Source organism: Anarhichas minor, unplaced genomic scaffold, assembly GCF_050575085.1.
Source record: "Anarhichas minor isolate MPS153535 unplaced genomic scaffold, ASM5057508v1 ptg000062l, whole genome shotgun sequence".
Classification (NCBI taxonomy): domain Eukaryota; kingdom Metazoa; phylum Chordata; class Actinopteri; order Perciformes; family Anarhichadidae; genus Anarhichas; species Anarhichas minor.
This window is the reverse complement of record NW_027466508.1, coordinates 4,173,762-4,195,028: the sequence shown is the minus strand read 5'-3', so window position 1 is coordinate 4,195,028 and position 21,267 is coordinate 4,173,762. Positions and strand designations below refer to the sequence as shown.

The following is a 21,267-nucleotide window of genomic DNA, read 5'->3' as shown; positions in this document are numbered from 1 at the left end:
CCATTTAATCCCCATTGGTTTCAATAGAAACCAATAGAATCAATGCATTCTGCTCAGTATGTATACGGTCGAAATACGTGAATGTGAAGGAGAATGCTACCTTTATTTGTTTGTTTGTTTATTTATTATATATAATTTATTTTATTTAGTATTATAATTAGAAAAGCCCAGATTGATTTTTCTATCAAACTGACTCTGGTTACATGAGACATGAGGCAAATAGCCAACAATAATATCATCAGATATAAACAATGATTATTACTGTTTTACATGACTGCATATCATACTTCAGTCCTGCTGACTTCATGAGAAAGACAGGTAATCAACCTGTGGAGGCAACAATGTTAAATGTGTTGCTGCCTTCAAGATATGTCGGAAATATAGCAATTAAACAAAGAGGGCGAGTCAACAATTGGTAAAACAAATAGGAAATCTGGCTCGTGCTTGAATACTGAAATGTCACGTTTAAGTCATTAGAATATGAAGGTGATTCATGTATCCTGAATGTTATTTATATGACATAAACTGTAATGTGTTTTTTAGCAGCCTGTTTGCTTCTAGTTTTACATTGTTTAAAAAAAAAAGCCTATGTCCTTCGAGATCAAATGTTGAATATTGATTCATCAACGTCTGCAGCACCATGAAGCGCCCGTCCATTATTTGACTTGTGAAACTGAAGCCCCTCCACCTTCCACTATGTTATTATTCCCGACCATGTGGCTGTGGTCACGATGAACACGAACACCAGCCTATTGGAATGTCGTCTCCGGTCGTCCCTTCTGTGAAGGCAGCGTCTCAGTCACGGCTTCCTTTGGCTGACGGACTCGCCACTCACTGGCCTCGGCCCGCCCAGCAGCGTTACAGCGGCATGGCAACGGCGAGGAGACGAGGGGGGGAGAGGGTGAGGTGAGGGCGGGGGGGGGCACACAGTCTTTACCGGACCAGAGAGAGAGTGCAGCAGCAGCAGCAGCAGCACTATTTCCACTCAGCGCTGAGTGAAGAAACGCACCGTTGTGGCACCTCGGCCAGTCAGCGCGCTCTAACACACGGATAAAAAGATGCACCACCGCCGCCGCTGCGCACCGCGCCGTCACCGCCGCTGACCATGTGTCGGACTTAACATCAGGGACGTCGCTAACGTGTCAGAAAGATACAACTTGTAGCCTATGTATGTGCTGTGCGCCCTTCTCCCTGGTCCCGCGCGCAGACGACCGAGAAGATGCTGAGCCGACTGATGAGCAGCAGCATCAGGAGTCTGGACAGGGAATGCAACTGCACCGTGAGGCTGCTGGACGACTCGGAGTACACCTGCACGATTCAGGTCAGTGGGGACCAACGTTTCCTGTTTCCTTAAACCACCTTGTAGTGGAGGATGTGCTGTTGACACGTAGCAGGGCGGTGATCAGGTAAAACAACCCCCCCCCCCCCCCCCCCCCCACCCCAAGCACATCTCTCCCTCCCTTAACCTGCTGCAAAAGGATGTGTCATCCAATGTCACAGAATATACTTGAATGCTGCTATGTGTTTATGTCCAAACGTCAGTCATCAATAGTCTGCAGATGCTGCTTCCATCAGATACCATAGCCTATACCTGTGTAGACATCATGATGTGCATTGCGTCAAGGATTGTTAATTAGCACTATGTTGACAGATGGCAAAATAAAACAAACAAAAAATCTCAGTTGGCTGTTGTCATTTCAGCTGCTTCATGCATGCATTGATATGAATGCATTACGAAGCAAATCTGGATAATCTGATCTCGGTGACGAGGATTTCTGTGTCTCATGGCTACGTGATACAGAGGAATAAGAGGTTTTTGTCCCATAACAAAGGATTTAGATTCTGATTAGTCTAAATAGAGGGTGGGCATGTCATCATTTGTCTTAACAAAGCAGGCATCATACCCCCGAGTTGTCAATTTGCCCTTCAGACTGACCCTGTTTGACCGCGGAGTGTCACGTGGATTTTGGACCCCAACAGCCTTTGTTTAGATTAAGTTGATGAGATTGGTTGTCTGCTAAAACCTACAGATCAAGTAAACTCATGAAGAGCGACATTTTATGAAGAAGCAACCCACTCGCCACATAGAAGACATAACGATTCAAACTGGTCTTGGGACCATAAAGGTTTGAAGGATTTGATTGAAATCAGTTGCAAAAACACCATGTGCATGAGCCCACTTCTCTCCCATCACGTAAACCAGTAGTATAAAATGACACAAAATAACCAGGTTTGCTTCTAATGCTGTGGCCTCCACTTCAGTTCTACTTCCCTTATTCTCAATTTGTATTGTTTTGTTTCAGTACATCATTGTTTTTTTATTCATTGTTGACACAGTGGCAGAGAAGCATTGATTCTTCTCTATGGTGACTGAGGCTTGTATTGCTGTGTTGTATAGAAAGAACTAAGGAAGTCCTGCTTACTTGGTGTAGATTAGTGTCTTTGTTGATAGGTCTCCTATGTTCTTCGGCAACATAAATTCATTCTGCGCATTGGATTAGTCAGTCAGTCAGTCCCTCACTCAGTGAGTCCCTCGCAGATTTGTTTGATGCATTTCTCTTTATTTCTTGTACTTCTTGAGTTGTCTCAAAAATCAATTGTATTGACATGAATGAAGGTGAGACATGACTCGATTCAGTAAACGGACTGAGTGTTTATAAGCGAGAGCGGAGGAGTACGAGCAAGTGATTAATGTCCATTACTTCCCTTTTAAATCAAGTGTGTGTGTGTGTGTGTGTGTGTGTGTGTGTGTGTGTGTGTGTGTGTGTGTGCATCCCTGCAATGTCTTTAGTGCGGCTGCATCGTTGAGAAGTCTGTGTGCATCATCTAACCTGCTATTAAAGTTGCTGGAGCTGCGTTTGAAGCTTGTTACTCGAAGGGATTCCATTGCTGCTGAAGTGGAGATGACAACAAACAAAGACCATCAGAGCACCTGTTCATTTATAGGATCCGACAGCAAACCACTTAAAGTGGCAGCGCTCGGGGGACAGATGAAATGGTGATTTTACGTCAGTCTCGGGTCCCTGCTTGTGCTCGTCCTGTCTGTAGCTGAATCATACATAGCGCCAACAAGTGGGAGGCCCATGATTGTTTTTTCATACATGTAGTCATGTTTTTGATTTAATGTGTGTGGGACTGCACGGAGAAAAGGCTGTGACTTTTCATGCCCTGCTGTTAACTTCCTATTAGTTGCAATTGAGCCAAAATAAATGCTTTGTTGTTGATGCAACATCCCAATTTAAGTTTTAATCTTAATGTTTTACAAGCAAAACACTATGTAACTTTTTACCTTCTGACTTCAGGTCAGGTGTGTCAGGTGTTTTTTGATGAGTTGTGTTTACCAAAGCACAGCCTGCACTTGTTCCATCTTCACTTTTGATCAGCTCCGTCACCGAGTCATGATTCCCTGTGAAATGTTTGGCTCTTAAGATATGCTGACCCCACCCTTTTAGAAACTGAAAGCACACAGCAGGGACCAAATGCTTCATTTCTTGCTTCTCTTGAGAGGGATTAGCTGTCTGTTGGCATATTTCATTATTTCCACTATGAGAAATAATGAAATATTTCATTATTTCACACTATGGGGCCCTTGATGAAACACAGCTGGTCTAAATGAAAACATAAATAGGATCATCGGCTTAATCAATTGTCTATTGTTTACAAAAATGTCACCATTTATTTGTTGGCATTAGAATATATGAACACAACATTTAGGGAGTTCTATTAATTATGGTCTACACAAAGCGTCTAAAAAAAGCGAAGTAAGCCCCCGGTGAACCTGTTATTTTTTTCATCTGCATTAAGGTCGTTACAGTGACCTTAGTGGAGCATGACAACACTGTTGATACTCTGAGAATGGGAGCGGATGGCTGCTGTCTTTTCCTGCACACCTTGGAGATGTGGCCCAGAATGAAGGCCCCTCGTGGGGCTCAAACATCGTCACACTTTTCATTTAGCTCAATTAGCCTACACCTCGAGCTGCTGCTGTTATACTGAAATCCCATCATAGTGGAATGATGGTCGATATGACCTTCATAAATGGAAAAAAAAATATTACTGCGAAGGCAGCATGAAGTGTAAAAGGTGGGATGCGAGGCAAAGACTCCAGGCTCACCTGCCAGCCTCATCAGATTCCACTACCAACACCCATTTACCTCACCCATACTGTGAGTCTGTCCCCTACATTGTTGCTGATTACATCATAACCGTGGAAGCATGCGAAGACATGTGTTTATTGATTTCGTCTGTTATTTGAAAACCATTCATTCCTCCAGGATATTCACAGGCTTCTCACAGTCAAAATACACTCTTAAAGCCTCAATCCAATATTAATTGGTTGGGGAAAATGTGGAAGATGCTACAAAGGGCGCTCAAAGGCACCATAGAAGCTTTGGGAAGCCCAAGACAGGGACTTAGAGGCAGCAAGGAAACACAGCATCAGGAGGGGTACTATGTTTAGCTACGAGATGATGTTGGTGATACACATCAGCAAAAAATTAGAAGCAATTTTTCGAATCACGATTTTAAAGATACCAGCCACACTAGACATTGCCTGGCAATAATCCGAGAGCTGCGGCATGTAAAACACTGGCCACTTTCTCAAAGTAAAAGTGTGGATCTTCCAACTGTCACACGGTGTTGGACACGATGAACAAACGGCAATCCCTACACACATCTTCCTGGTGTCAAAACTATCCATGACGGATTAGTTGGTGGAGAGCAGGATATAGTGAATGAGTGTTTTTACAGAATTGTTATTCTTGATTATCAGTGTACAGTTCGGGGGGTTTACCACATTTGTGTCCTATCTCTTTAAGTTACTGTCTATGTTATTCATTTTGTGACACTATAATGTGTCTCTTGTTTAGATTGAGCCCAATTCAACATAGAGGCACTGTAATTAAAGAAACACACAAATACAAGGATTATTTAGATTAATGTTTTGCAGTTACACCCTGGACGGCTTTGAATTATCATGGATTGTAGTTAAGCAGCTACGGTGCACCAGTGTTAATCTGCAGTATCTCATTAGACAACTCAGAAGAGTAGAATATACACCTTAATGCCCCACATTCCATATAGTTACATTTAATTAGTTTATTATAGGAACATACAAAGCTATGTGATTCAAATCATTGCATGAACTCTAGGATGTAGATCACACACTTTTACACACACATTATTAATTGAGTAACATAATGTAGAACAAGGTTTACCATCATGGTAAAGAGTGGAGGCAGATACTGTGGGCCATTTGCTCTAAATTAATATTCCTACCGTGAACCAAAAGATGTATATCCAAGATCGAAAACAAGATGAATGATGGAAAATCATTGATCCAGAGAGACGTACCTTATCACTGTGAGTGAGTGGTTCAGTCACCTGGCACCAACTCAGATCCCGTAACGGCCACTAATGAAATTAGGGCCGTTCTTTTGAAGCCAAATGCAAAACTTGGAAGGAGCGCCTCTTGTTTTGCGTTACGAATGCATTATTGAAATAGGTTGTTCTTGTCTCTTAAGTGGTCTCTGTGCACTCTTATTGTTTTCTTCTCAGCATGCAAAGCTAAAATTGGAAGAGAGGTTGTAACATATTTTGTTTTCATACATGCAAGGGTCTGCTCTTCTGCTAGTGTTGCCTTCTCCTCTTTACTGAAATAATGTTAATGGCGAGCATCTTACCCTGAAAGACAATAGGTTTTATCATTTTAAAAATGGTCCAAACCAGATTTCATCCAAATACTAACGCAGATGCCTTTTTGGTGTACCATTTAGATTAACATAACAAAGTGTTTTGTTCGTACCTTTGGCTGCTAAGTATTGAAATGGTTCCAATACGCTGAACTACTGCAATCCTTGAGATAATACAGTGCACTTCACCTTCACGTCAGAGAGGATTTTGGATGCTGAAATGGTTACGATATGACATTGAGTATGTTGTTAGTATCCTTTTATTATATCTCCCTGTGATTGACACAGTTGTTTCAGAGCGATGAGACCAGTGATGTGATTGGCTGAGAGCATGCATATTAATCACCTCACCCTCCGATCCATATTCCACTTTTTCGAGCCATTTGCAATTTGCCTTGCTGGTCATACATGAACAAAATTAGCAGGTACGGTTAGAGACACCCACACAGTTCATCTTCCACTTTACATTCATCGTGGTGCCTGCACTTCAAATAAAGCCCCAACAGTCTGCAGCCATGCTAGCAGCTCTGGGAGGCGTATTTGTTCTTTGAGTTAAATGCTTATGCTAACATCACCATGCTAACATACTCGTAATGACAATGCTGACAGTGTTTAGTAGGGATAATGTTTACCATGATATTAATTTAGCCTGTTAGCATACTAACATTTGCTAATTAGCTCAAAACATACACAACAGCTGTTGCAGATGGGGATTCGTTTAGCAGATATTTGGTCATAAAATGTCACAGCAGTCCAATGTTGCAATGGTTGCTAAGATATTTAGGTCTGGACCACAGTGGTGGGCCGACGGACCGAAATTGCCATCCATAGTGCCATGCCTACGGCTGATGAAAATACAAAATGTATGCTGTCTTAAGCTCGTCAAATGTGAGGATGTGCTCACTTTTGCAGTTTCATATCTTTGAATATGAAACTTTTGGGTTTTTAACTGATGGTCAGATAAAGTAAGGAATTTAAATTCATCACTTTGTGCTCTGCCAACATCTGATGGGCATTTGCCATCAATATTTATGTGATTTTATTGACTACAGTAAATGTGTAATCAGTCAAACAAATAAATAATCAATAGCTTACTCAATATGACAGCTTTGGGAACCTGGCAGTTAAAATTTTGAAACGTGATGCAGTCAGTGGACAACCAACCAACCTGTGATTTGGGCTGTGGATTCTGGCGTTTGAATCTTTGATACGCTGGGACATGCTTGACTGCACTCACTTCACTCAGAAACTGCTGTCAAAATGTCTTTGATCAGGGCTCTCAGTCTCAGCTCCTGTGGATCTGCTCAGCAGCTGATAACAGAAATCTGCTCGGACTGGGAAGCTCCCAGATGTAGACTAAAGGAGCTAAATGGGAAATATTAAAAAGGGGTTCTGTTTGTATTTTTAGACATCTAAATAATAAGTTTGTTATGGAGTCTGTTAGCCTCTCTCTCACACTGCAGCTAAATAACCTTAAACTGTATGAACAGTGGTGCTAAAAACAGGGCTTGCATAATCAGTCATAAAGGTTTATCATAAAGTATTCAGCATATAGTTATTGGATAGACAAATCCGACGTCCAGACATTCAGACTGTGGCTCACAAGCATGGGATTGGAGAGTTTTTATCAAATGTGATATTTTAGCAAAATAATCCACAGACTGGGAATGCTGGTACATTTTTTCTAACCTGGCTTAATATAGAACAAAAGTAGGATGTGCTTTAGCTCCTGCTTATCGTCCTCGCTGCCAGCTGCATGCCGCCCTGCTGAAACCTGCAAGAGACGTGTCTTCATGATGTGAAGGTGCCCGGCTAAATAACATGTTAATCCATAATATGGAGAAACGTTGAGATAAACCCTCAAGGCTTTGGTGTGCTGTCAGACATGCGGCTGTTGGTCATGACAGTAATATCTACGACTGCATTGATGTCAGGGCCTCAACTCCGCTCACCACACTGACTGATTGTTTTAGTCAGCACATTTACTACTGTGTACTGTGCAGATTAATCATTAGATTTAAACCAACTGATTAAATCCAAACCCACATAATTTGCTCTTGTGTAATGAATTCATATTCATAGAAAACCAAGACTATTGGCTACTTCACGGTAATGAGTTATCAGTGAGGATAACTTTCAGTCAATACCAATTCCTATTAACGTTAAATTAGTGCAGCGTTATCATTTTCAGTATAATAAGTCGACTTTGACTGTTCCACAGCTAATCACACAGTGGATTTGACGGTCTGTATACTGACAGATGACTTGCTTGAAACTTTCATTTAAAATAATAAAATTTCCATGAAATAATAATGATAATAATAATAATAATAATAATGTACTACTATGTAAAAGCAAAGTATCTTAATAGATGATACACCTCAACCATCTTATTGTATGTTTCATACATAAGAGATACATTTTGGATGGACTTATCTGAATAACATTTTCTTTTATCTTTATTTCAACTTAAAAAGCTGATTTACTGAATATATAATTTAGTTCAGTCTAAATGTCGTGGATTCTCAATGGTCTTCATTCATCTTCATCTGCAGTAAGATTCGCAGTCAGGTTTGAATGGGGGGCTGTTTAGTCTCAGAGGCTCTTGTGCCTCCATGTTCTGTCAAAGGCTTTCACTCTGAAATCATGGCAGCAGAGACGGCTGAAATTGTGTATTTGAGGGTGAGCTCGCTGGGTTGTCGGCTTTCCAAATGTGTGTGTGTGACATGGGTGAATATTTTATGTTGGTTGTCTCCGATGCACATGAGGTGTTTGATGAGGTCAGCCTATGTGATTATGTGATGCAGTAGCAGCAGTGATAGGAGAACCCGCCAGTACGCGTAGAGCATTTGGTTGCTACATAGTGATGTCACTGCATTTGCCGTATAACAGCATCTGAAGGAGTCACAGTTAATAGTGAAGCAAAACTCTATTCTGCACACTCTTTTTCTCCACCCCCCCCCCCCCCCCCCCCCTCTCTCTATCTCCCGTTCGATGTCTCTTTTATGCTTCCTCTCTTTTTTGTGCTTGTTTTCTCCTGGCTGGCCCCTAAATTCCACAAAATCCCTACTTTGTTCCTTTTCACTTTCATTCCTCCTCTTCTTCTCTCTGTCTTTGTCTCTCTCCTCTCTCAGTCAGTAGCACTGCAGCTGAACAGATTAATGAGTTTGCCCTGACTGAACCTGACACCGTTAGACGACGCAGCAAAGACATGCTATACATGACACAGCAATAAGGAGGCTGGAGGCATTTCACTGAAGGCTATAGGCATCACAACCATTGTTAGTAAAAAGGCTTACGTATGCTACTTAGTCAATACTTTGCATATACAGCGGGTTCTTGGCCTTTAGCAATGCTAGCAGCATGTCTCCAAAGATGACAGTGTTGGTCAGTCCACCACTTTGTCCACCACTTTGGAGATCCCTTAACTTTCAGCTAGTGCCATCATTAGGTCAAAATTCCAATGTCTTCAATTCTTTGGTTCCTGAGCAAATACCAGCAAAACTAATGCCATTCATCAGCCTCAGCTTAACCTTGTGTTAAGTGCTAATTAGCAAATTTTAGCAATCTAAAACACTAGCAACTAAAAAACACTAAAAAAGTACTCACCATGGACAGGTTTTTAAAAACAATCACAACTGATGCAGCAGAACCAGAGATATCAGCTTTTTTTTATTCCATGTTACATTACCCACAATGCAACATGATTCAGATGCATTAGTAGCAGGTTATGTGGTCTCCAGCTACTAGCGTCAAAGCAAGAGAGAAGTGGCCTACAGAGGTCTGGTTAGATCACTTCTTTTTAAGTCTCACAGCCTCACAAAGCTGCTAGCATGGCAGTATAGACTTGAATGAATGGATTCGGCCCAATCCACATCGGTTGTAGTTCAACATATAGTTTGAGGGGGCAGGTTCACGATGCCTGATTAAATAATATAAACGATTAATTCATTCTAATATAGACCATAATGTGTGTACGTTCCAGACGTTCCCCCATGTTATTCTTTTCTTCTTCCAACTTTCCATGAGAATATAATTGCACAAAGTAATGCTGCCTTTTAGTCTTTTGGCAACATTTAGGATGCATATTAAGCATTTGTACTAATAGTAATAGAAGGGTTAGTTTTGCATCCACTTATATATTAGTCTGTGTGGCCCCAGATGACAGTCTCTCTTCTTTGTAGCATTGCTTTCACCAAACCAACCTTATTTTTCACTCAAACGTTTAGGAAATAAATAGAAGCTAACAAGCAATATAAAATATTTATTATCTGCCTCTTTTTTGCATTGATGAATTACATCTCTCAGTGTCACGGGGTGTGGTGGTGGACCCAAAAGCAGACATGACCAGGGATCTTGAGGGAAAACAAAAGGGTTTAATTCAGGGTAGACACAAAGGGGAAACTGGGAGGGAACCACAGGGAGATCCAAGGACAAGAGGGCGAGGGTGGAAACCAGGCAGGACGAGGCAGACTGGTGAACTGGGAGGATGAACCAAATGAGGAGGTTGAAACAACAATGATCTGACAGAGAGCGGATATAGAACCGGGGTAGATATACTGTTGGGTGATGAGTAGATGGAAGGCAGCTGGGTTGACTGGGCAGGTGAGTTGAATGAATGCAATCAGAAGGGAGCCGGGAGGAGACCAGGGCGGAGCCACGCCCACAGCACACACACGCACACACACAGAGACACACAGACACACACACACACACACACACAGAGACACACAGGAGGCAAAGCCTAATCGTGACACTCAGGGTAGCTGTGTGTCTTTCCGGCTACTTTTGATTATTTTGGAAATAAAAATGACATTAAACTATTTAAGTTGACGAGTCGATCTGCAGCCCTCTGACATGTCAGGGTGCCTGAGTCCAAACAAAGTCATGAGGAAATGAAGAAGTGATTGCAGAAGAGTATAGGTAAAAAGCATCTTGACTCAAGCCGAGCTTCATCAGTTTAATTAAAATGGTAACGATCAGTGTTGCAGAAGTCCTCAGTATGGAGGGTTTTCATTTTGTAGCTGGAACATAATTAAGTCATTTTCCTGTCATATTTGGGAGGCATCAAAAGACTGTGGTTTTATGTGGGGAACTGAGCAGCAGCCAGACTGTAACCAGCCAAAATACATCACCCCACTGCATGTAGGGAGCAGTTACATCTCAGGGATTATTGAGTTCGACTACCAGGGGACTGGGGGAGATCAAAAAGAAAAAGACGGTCTGGAAATGGATGTTGCCTTTATCATTCTTTCTGTGTCTGTCACTACGCCATCCACAACATTAGGCCCAGCTGCAGTAAGGTGTTAGAGGTACACCATGTCTTCAGAAAGCTGCAGAGAGGCTCTTAAGATTAGCAGAATGAATGTGTATTATTAGCCTCTTAACACTGGTTGACATCAGACTGGCAGAGAAATCATCTTCCCCCAGCACAGGTTTTCCAGCAGGGAAATCTTTAAGGCTTTACAGAAATAAGAGAGCAGTTTCTTGTTCTCACTGAAGTCTTTGCCACTGCTCCTCTTCCTCTTCTTTTATGTCAAACTTGAAAGGGGAGACAGGGCTTATTTTGGGGAGGCAGAAAGCCTGCTGTGGAGTTGAGGACGTCACCGGAGAGGAAGAGTTCAGGCACAGCGGTGATTCTGTGTAGACTGATGTCGGTCGCACTGAAATCATTCTGCCGTGATTCTTTTGCCCAGACATGGGCCTCATGTGTTATTCATGATTCAATTCCTTCTGGTTGCAACGGTTGATATTTATTCCCCATGCTAATGATGTTTTCAATGAGGTGCTCGTAATTGTGAGAGTGTGCATGTCTTCTCTTCATGTGTGTTATGTGTGCTGTGTAACGGTATTCTTGTGTGTCAGTGTTTAAAAAAAAAAAAGGGTTAGCTTGCATATCTGATTTGTGTGAATTCATGCATAAATAAAGGATGGCACAATCGTTTCTGTGTCCACTGGGGTGTGTGTTGGGTGCTTTGTAAAGAAAAGGCAAAAAGCTTTAATTACACTCGGATGCTGACGTCCTGTTGGGCTGCCTGCTGGCTCGGCACATTACAGACAACAGTATCCTCTGAGTGTGCAAGCTTGTGAATGTGTGTGTGTGTGTGTGTGTGTGTGTGCCTGCAGGTGCTTTGGGAAGGCAGGTTTTACATTGGACAAGAGGAAATGGAGATATTACACCATACAGACGAGTGTAAAGACTCCAGGACTCTCGCGATAGTAACACACTGTGTCTGCAGATTACTCTGCAGCAGAGTGACAAAAAGCAAATGCATGAATGCGTAGAGATGAGATGATGCGACATCGATTTTAAATATGTAAATTCTATAACTTTTAAGATTTTTAGAAGTATATGACAGTCTGCTATGCTGGGATTATTTCGTTTTTGTTATGTGAGCAGTTAAAGCATGCCTGGGGATGGACAGTGGTGTCTGTCACAGCTACACTAATGTTTTTGCTGTTTGTTAGGCTCACCATACACTAATGTAAGAGTGCTTCCGTCTGTGCGGTCGGTCCAGACCATGTGTGTGTGTGTGTGTGTGTGTGTGTGTTTATGTTGTAGTTGTCTTGTTTGTTGTCTCCTGGGAGTCTGCTGGGAGTGGGCTGTCTGCGCTGTAATGTGGGATGAAGCTGCACTTCTTCCTGTTGGATCCACAGAGACAAGGTCATGTGCAAAACTATTATTTGGTTAAGTAGTTCAATACAGCTGGTGTGACTCATGTTCATTGCTCTAACACACTGCACTGACAGTCAAATAACAGTCGACAGCTTTAGGGTATGAAATACAAAGGGTATTAATCAGCTGATTGGTGCGATTGTTCAAATCACATAAACTGCACCTGCGCCGGACAAAAAACATGATGAGTGGTGAAGATAGTACGGAGTTTCACCAATCTGGACCGCTCACTATTCCCCATCAATAATAAGGCAACAAGGCCCATACTCCTGTTCTTACTGTTATACAACAGTTAGAGGCCATACTCACTTTCCATATTTTATTTGTCTCTTCACATCACAATAAAAGCCTTTTAAACACCTGAAGGCTTTTATTGTGAAGCAGCGACAGCAAGCACAGTCTTAGTCACAGATGTTAAATAAGTCATCATTTGGTTAAAGCTTCTCGGGCACATACATATTTTTAGACCTTTTTTGGTCACCAGGTCAAAGAGTCAGCAACAGACAAATCTTGCTGTGACCAAAAAGCGTAATTAGTGGACGGACAGACAGAGTTATACCTATTATAAAGTCCTTTTACTGTAAAAAAACACATATCCTAATTGTATTGTTTCCTCCGCCACAAAATGAAAACTCAGCGTCTCTTTCTGTCGTTTACATTCTTGATTCAAGATGTGAGCCAGACTCTCGTGTGACAACAACCTTTTAATTTCATCTCATCTGCCAGGACACATTAGCTTTTTTTGTGGTAGCTGAGCCGTAGCTGAAGTATTGTGAATGTCAGTGCTGAAGTCTTCTCCTGGAAAAAAATTATAGGACGTAAAACAAGCCTCTCCAGTTCTTCAGACGTCTGGAATCAGATTTCATTCAAGGGTTTGACCGGGGAAAGAAAAAAAACCGGGGCTGCAGTTTGCGCTGATATAAATTGAATCTAGGCTTATCAATTTTTCACAGGGCTTCGTAAGAGAGACGCTGTTGATATGCCGGCTTTTGTTAAATCTCTCTGGTTAGTCCCATGTGTTTTCTGAAGGAGCAACTGATATTTCTGCAGTATGAAACACTTCAGTGTATTATTTTATTCTTGTTTGAATGTAGATTTGTAGGATTACTCATGAGGAAAGTTGGGTGGCTTTGGTAGTATGTTTGCTCTTAAATTTACCCCATCTTGATGTGACGGTCTCAACTTCTTTGTGATACAATATTCTGCTGTTTTACTCCTGAAGATATTTTTGCTTTCAATGCATCAGATATCTTCATAAACTTAATAAAAGTAATCAAACTTCTGGCACTGGCCTAGATGTGGCACTGTCTGCTCTTTTTTATTTGTGCAATGCCAGATCGGAATTCTCTTTACAGTACAGCAGGAATATAGTGTTAAAGGAATAGTTTGACAGTTTGGCAAACTCACTTTCTTGCCCTCTTGTCGAGATTTGTTGAGAAGATTGATACCACTCTGAGACACAAGAGTATCTTCTCATCTAACTTTAGGCAAGAACACCAATAAGCGTAATCTTTAAATAAGTTAATGTCTCCATGCCGGTCTAATGGCATTTTATCATGTAAGATGGTTCAGAAGAATGCATTGGATCTTTCAATCAGAGTTGGAAAGATGTGAGGTAATTTAGGAGCACATAGAATCTAAACAAAGACTCAATCCATTCATATGCTCTCATGCCTTTATCTTCCTTATGCATTGTTTTTTGTGACTCTTACAACCAACTAAAAGAATGCAATAATGGTGACTCAGAGCAGATGATGTTTTACCATATTTTTCACAGGCACTATGTTAAACAGGAGGGGTTCAGTCAATAATTATCATAACCAAGGGCGAAGCCATCCATCTCCCTCCCCTCCATATCACTCAGAGCAGTCTGGATCCCCCTCATTGTACGCGGCTGCACACTCTTTTTTAGCTCAGCTCCTCACTCCACAAGTCTGCTGCCGTCTATTTTTAAACTCTTGCTATAGTGGAGCAACTGTGTGTGCGTGGAATATTAAGCACTCCTTCTCTAACTGGCTCTCGCTCATCCCCTCTCTAACTGTGGCTAACTGTGTAGTCATGATCGGCTCCCTTCCATACGCAGAACAGTCACACACTCCAGTCAAGTGCCAGCCAAAGAGCCCTCGCTTTTTCTTCCTGGCTCTCTTGCGTTCCCTCTTGCCTCTCCCTCTCCTGCACACACAAACACACAATCCGTCTGTTGTCTTTCAGCCTTTCATCACCTCTCTAATATTCCCTTTGTCTCTTTTCTGAGCTTAGTTTCTCCATCGCCTTCTGGAATGGTAAGCAGTGAGATCAGTGAGCAGACTGGCTAACAGACTACTTTGTAATCTGATGACGTCTTGGAGAGAGCTGCTGTTCTAATACGCTGGACTGATCATCACTGCCATTCGCTGAGTGTGTGTATGTGTTTCTTAAAACTAGAAGAAGGAAGAGGCAGCACAGGTCTGCATGCCATGAGGGAGCTTCATCTTCTTCTTCTTCTTCGTCTTCTTCTTCTTCTCTCAGTCTTTCTTCATGGCTCTCAGAGAGGTGGACAGCATGAATGACTCACTGAGAGGGATTGATCTCGCGGGCCTGATGTACTCTACATATAGCTGCTGACATTTTGTACAACAAACTGTTCCATGTTAGAAATATATGGCTATTTTGGATGTTTATGGACCAAGTTTTTCTTTCAAAATGCAATTGTCAAGGCTCAGGGGTAATATTTTCCATTTAATGGGAGCTTGTGGTCATGCAGGCAGCAGTGAGTCTTCTTGGTCAGAAACAGTACTGTTGAATATAATTACAGTTGATTTAATGTGTGTAAAAAACATGCTAAGTGCCGTGACTTTTTGAGCAGCAACTCTTTAGACATTATATGTCAAGTACAATGCAACCGATAGTTGATATTGATAACAATATATGACATTTCCTGCACAGATGAATGCCAAACAAACTGATCTTATGCTTTTTTTTGTGTCCTGCTCAGATATACAAAAAAACACAGACACGTGTGTGTGAAGGCATACACATTCAACACCTTCTGTCATAACCACCACGGCAGGCAATGAATCTATTCAATGATGCATTCAAAGATGTGAGGTAATTTGTCTGTCATTAATTAAGGAGGTATATAACGAGGAGTTGCAAAGTGGGAGAGGCCACTGGTTGTGGAGGTGTTTCTCCCCATTCTGTATTCTTTTATCCTTTACATTTTTTCTTTCAATGATACCCTCGATGTTCCAAAAGATAAACTTTAATGTGAATAAAAAATTGCATGCTTAATCAAAGTGCACATCCTAAAACACCTTCACTTCTTCCTCTTCAGTGACAGCACATCTTCTATGATTTTGTGGCCGTCAAAACAAATGAGAAGAAACTTATTGTTGAAGGAGAAAAATACTCTGACATCTACACCCACACAACACAATATTAAATCCATTCAATTATAGCTGGAGAGGTTGGCTCATCTTCAAGTGAGGAATCAAGTGAATTAACACCCAAAAGGCTCTGGAAACCTTCCAGGGCAGCAGTTCAACTTCACTTGGTGCTGTATTTATGTACTCAACCTGCTTTGCTGACCTGCTGACCTGCTGCACCACAGTGCTTCTTATTTTTCCTGGAACACTGAACAGATGTTTCAAAGCTAAGTGAATTCGAATTTGAATTATATGTAAGTATAACATCTGTATAGTGTGTGTATGACTGCCCTCACATGGTTGATTTTCATGCTTTTTACACGCTGAATGACTTATTTTCAAGACATTTTTGAGCATATCTCTGGTGCTTTCATGTGATTCTTTATGGAGGAACTCAGTTTTATTGATATGATTATTAAAGCAACTAATCGATTAGTCAACAAAATGTTGCATCGACGAAGAGTTTCTCATCCCTCATGTGTATAGTTTTATAATGTAACTTATTTAAAAAAACTTCTCCCTCAAAGCATTTTTTTTGTCACCTGAAATGGTTTCACATGCTACTTATTTCTTATATAAACAGGCATCTAATTAGATTCCCGAGCTGGGTTTCTGGGCCTTAGACATCAAGGCAAGGGCACCACTTCATTTCCATATTTTGAAACAGTCAGGCTTTAACTGATGATGGGATGCAGGCTGCTAAGAGTTGTTTTTTCTCCCCTTTTCTTTGTTTCCCTAACTATCTCAACCCTGTATTTCTCTGTCTAACTCCAGAGCCTCATTTGGATCTCATATCCTCTATATCAAAAGAATGAAGAGGTTCTCTGCCTCAATTAAGGGTGAGAACTGACTCAGAGGAACACATAATAGACAATATGAAAACCTTTCGGTTTGCTCTACATGACTAATGTGATGAAAGACAGCGGAGACTCATTGGCAATGCAGGTTTTTACCTACCCGATCACTCTCCACTAACCAAATTCCAAAGATCTGTTTGATTGGGAGATTTACTTATGCACTACTCTGGCTGAGGATTTGGGCAATCCCAAGTAACGCTTTGAAACCATGAGTAAACCTGTCTAGGTGTCAAAGTCATAGTGATTTAGCTTGTAGGGCTGAATCTAACATGGAAATCCTTCTTCTTCTTGTGTCTTTTTCATGAAGCAAAAGGCCTGTTTTTTTAATGTGTTGATCCTCCCAATACGTAAGAATATCATGACGATGTATATTCTATCATACTTCTATTACAGCAACATAAGAAGCTGTCGTTAACTTTATGCTGCACACACTAGCTTGATGAGAAGTGAGTGAAGTCAGACGTCTCTGCACTAGCGGCTGTGTATCATCTTGTCACAGCAGTACCACGTCCCAGCCAGCCGGCCCGCTGACTTTCCTCCGCCCTTGGATTTTTTGGAGATGCTGGGGCACCACAGGTCTCCATGGCAACAAGATTATTACATCACTACTCTCCAGCTGCTGTCGTCGGGCTGGTGTTTGGCCAAGCTCTGCGGCAGCCCAACAGTGACTCCACACACTCGTCACACACACACACACACTGCTGCGCATGTCAAAATCCTCACTATTAACTCTTCAACAAGAAGAGCATGACCATATGTTCAAACATATCAAGATTCTGATAGCAGCTAGCCTGTCTCCATTTAGGATTCCTTATGTTGAATTCAACTTAAATTGTAAAGGATGTGTGTTTAAAGGCTGGGTGCCCCCCTCTCTCAAGCGTCCTGTATTTGTGTGTTTGAGCCATTATACTGCAGGGAGATTCTAAAAGAAATGCATGCATTTGGAACAGTGTTCACCAGAGTTAAAATGCGAAACATTGAATGGTTCCAGCTTCTCAAATTAGACTCTTTGTTTCTTTTCTTTTTTGTAATTAAAGGAAATGGAACATATCTGGATTTGGTCTGGCACAAATGGCAATTTGAAGATGGGCTCTAAGAAATTATTTTTCACACCATTTTCTGACATTTTATTGATCAAACAATTAATTGTTCAAACAATTAATTGTTTGATCTTATAAAGAAAAAATATTATTTATTGTAGCCTTACCTGAAACAATATTGAAGTCCAGACAAAATGGGAAGAAGGGAAGGAAAAGAAAGCAAGAACAGGACAATAGCAATACATAAATAAAAAGAATAAATCATGAAAAAAAACTAAATCATTTTAAGGGGAACTATTAGTGATACAAAAAAAAACAGATACCTGTAACGGCCTTCTCCACTTGTAGCCTTCTTTACCCCAGTTTGGTTTTCGCCTTGGGGAAGGTTAGTTCTTAAAATATTTGGCAGTGTTTAAATGGGGTTAACAGTCCCTGTTAGCCCCATTTAAACAGTGGACTGGTCCCTGTGGATGCATGTGATAGATGGCCACACGAAAGCAACTTACCTACAGTCGTCTGTGATGTGCTCATACAGAGGATGTCATGAGGTTGTGATTGGTACAAAAAGGTCCAACAGCATCGGGCCTGTCATTTGCGTAGCTTCAACACAGCTCGCTCTCTTTTACTAACCCCTGTCTCTGCCAGCGACATTGATTCAAGAAGGGTGAAAAATCCCCCCAGCATCATTCATCAAGTTGCCATTACCGACGATGACAGGACAAGGCCTGATGTACTTCCTGCTTCGGCAGAGGTCAAAGTGGCCTTGCTGCCTGACTGAACTCTCTCCGCTCTGACTGTGCTCCTTCAGGTACTGAACATGAATGTGTGCACAGCGTGCTGTCAGCCCTGGGGTCTCACTAAGAGGAGAGGGTTGAGGACAGATGTGAAAAGAGGATTGTTAGACAGTTAGGCAGGACTCACCTGGCTGGCAGCAGCTGTAATGCAGTCTACCTAACAACATGACTTTTTTACTGGGTATAAAGAATCATAATATATATATATATGTATATATATATACTGTATATATACATATGACATATTCTTTTTTTCCTTTCACTTTCATGGGTGTTACTCATTATCTTTCTACATTTTAGACCAAAGCTAAAATAAGACATATGATGTCAGCACATATATCTATAGAACAGACATAGGTGGAGGGGATTCAAAATTAATAAATTGTCAGAAGGTGGAAGATAATGCAGCAGAAAAAAGGTGAGGAGAGAAACATTGTGCACAGAGAAAGAAAAGGCAAGAAAGGATGAAATAATTACACTGTTTTCTGTAAAAGAATTGGCAGGTAAGTTCCTTATGAGCACAATTTCATTATTTTTTTTCCTCCGAGTTTTACGTGGCTTTACAGAAGAGATCATGGCTCATTTCTCAAGCTTTATCATCTTTCCTGTTCACTTGAGTAACAAGTCTGAATGGATGACATTGCAATGAATAAAAAGCACTTCAAATTGCTTCATCCACACTTTGAAGGTTTTAGTCCAATTAGTATTTCTCATGAAGCTCCCTGGTGAAACAGGATCTGATGTCTGCAGGTGATGTGGTTAAATGTTTGTTTTCTGAGAAAATGCATCTCTATCTGATTACTTGACAGAATCTATCGTACAGGAGCCCCTGACTTATCATTTACATTTTCCCTGAACTCTCTCCTGTATATATGGCTCAGCTGTTGTGCTCATTAATTAGTCAGTTAGTTCTGACTTTGCAGAAATGTTTGACCCCAGTTTACTGCAGTCCTACCTGGATACTTGGACGGACCGTTAATTTGCTCTTATGGGGATTAAACCACCATAAAAAGTGCTTATTATGAGTTCTGGATCAAGACTGGTTGTTCTGTATGTGATTAACCAGCCACACTTCTCATCCAAGGAGCATTATTTCCTTTGTTCAGTTTCAGTTGTATGTCTTTATTTAAATCTTTCTTGTTTTCTTGCTGAGATGAGATTTGGCGGATAAGAGAAGCTCATAAAAAATGTTCATCCAGGTTGCCTCAATAGGCTCAAATTAATACTGTAAGCATTATGTGCAGCAGTGAGGACTTTTGGGACTTGTTTCCCCTGGGTTTCACATGTCTGCCATGTGAATGTATTGGTCGACATCTAATGGTTTGCCATGAATTCCACTAAATTTTAATTTCAATAAAATCCAAACATGTCAACCCCTTTGGTAGTACTAGAAGAAAAGTTACAGGATCACCAATAAAATTAAATAAAATGAAATGAAATGAAATTAAATGAAATTAAATGAAATTAAATAATTTAGTAAAATCAACAAATAAAAACAAAACAAAAAAAACAGTCTGTATTACAAATGCACTAGTTAACAAGTTTATTTTGTATTAGGGGAGTCTAAATGTCAGTCTTGCTAGCTCTCCCCTCCCTGAGACATTTAGAATGCATCTGAAAGACAATTACCAACTCAAAGGACCAGTAATTGCTCTGTTCTTTACAGAAAATAGATAATAATAGATAATAGATAATACCCAGACCTCAAAACCCAATTTCTCTCTCAATGAATCTTTGCTTTTGTGAACAGACTTGCTCCCAGTCTGGTGAGCTATTTCTCTCCAAACACAATTTGTTCACGTGACATTTGTTTAATATTGCTGCAGTGGAGCAATGATGACTGTGTCACAATCCTGACTATCACTAAGAAACAGATCTGCTTTAAGGATCTCACAGAATGTTTTAGTGCACCCAGTTTACAGGATGCATGTGCTCGATAGCTCAATCTCTGTTCTCCTTTAAATGAAACATGAATACTCATTGGTGCTATGGACATCTGGCTTTAACAAGGCTTCTAAATGTGTCAGTCATCCTCTCTGATGTAGTGCATAAAGAGGAATTATGTTTGCTGTGTGAAGACAAGTTCACACTACTTTCAAAAGAATTTCAAAGTTTCCAGATCGCTGTCCTGCCACTTACAACTTGCCGTCTTGTAATCAGGACTATTGAAGTCATTGAGGTTTTCACACTGTGAATGACCGGTGACAGGGGGTCACCCAGATAATTTACTTGTAGGTAAGTAGTATTGTCTGATCTACAACCTACGTTTTGTCACAATAACACACTTGAGAAGTGACAAAGTAAATGACGTAATTCTTGTCGATGTTGTCATTGGCACACATGTTCACAAAATAGCCTGTTTGCACCATGGATGTGTAAAGAGAACTGGATTTAACGTATGAAAGTTGCTCGGTGGCGCATGAAGCGAAAACATTTAGATTGAGTAAACGAGATAAAAACACCAGATTTCAGATTATGGGGCCCATATGGCATGCCCACTAGCGTTGAAAAAGTATTTTCGGGCCCATGGCATCACAGACCCAGAAAATGGGTGGCTTGGTTTCCACACGTCGTTACTATTTACAGCCTGTTTCCTATAGGTGCAATAACAGCTTTGGTCTGTTCTAAATTCTAAACTAGTGCTAATTTTATACTTTCGCAAGGCAGACATGGTGAGTGCTCGTCAAAAGCTCTTCCACTAATGGAGTCCAACAGGCTGAATATATTGACATGATGTGACTGGACTTTCTTCTCGTTATATGAGCTGGTTTGCAGAGATGTTTGATTCTGATGCCAGAAATGCAAT

The 21,267-nt window shown here is 41.0% G+C and overlaps 1 protein-coding gene across 1 annotated transcript in view; it reads left to right on the top strand.

Moving 5' to 3' along the window:
- The first annotated feature begins 937 nt into the window (after nt 1-937).
- LOC142933711 (FERM domain-containing protein 5-like) overlaps nt 938-21,267 on the top strand; it is a 50,006-nt gene continuing 29,676 nt past the window's right edge. The window contains exon 1 of the mRNA XM_076077920.1: nt 938-1,321. Coding sequence (XP_075934035.1) covers nt 1,220-1,321 — 102 coding nt within the window. The 5' untranslated portion in view covers nt 938-1,219. The remainder of the gene's footprint in view (nt 1,322-21,267) is intronic.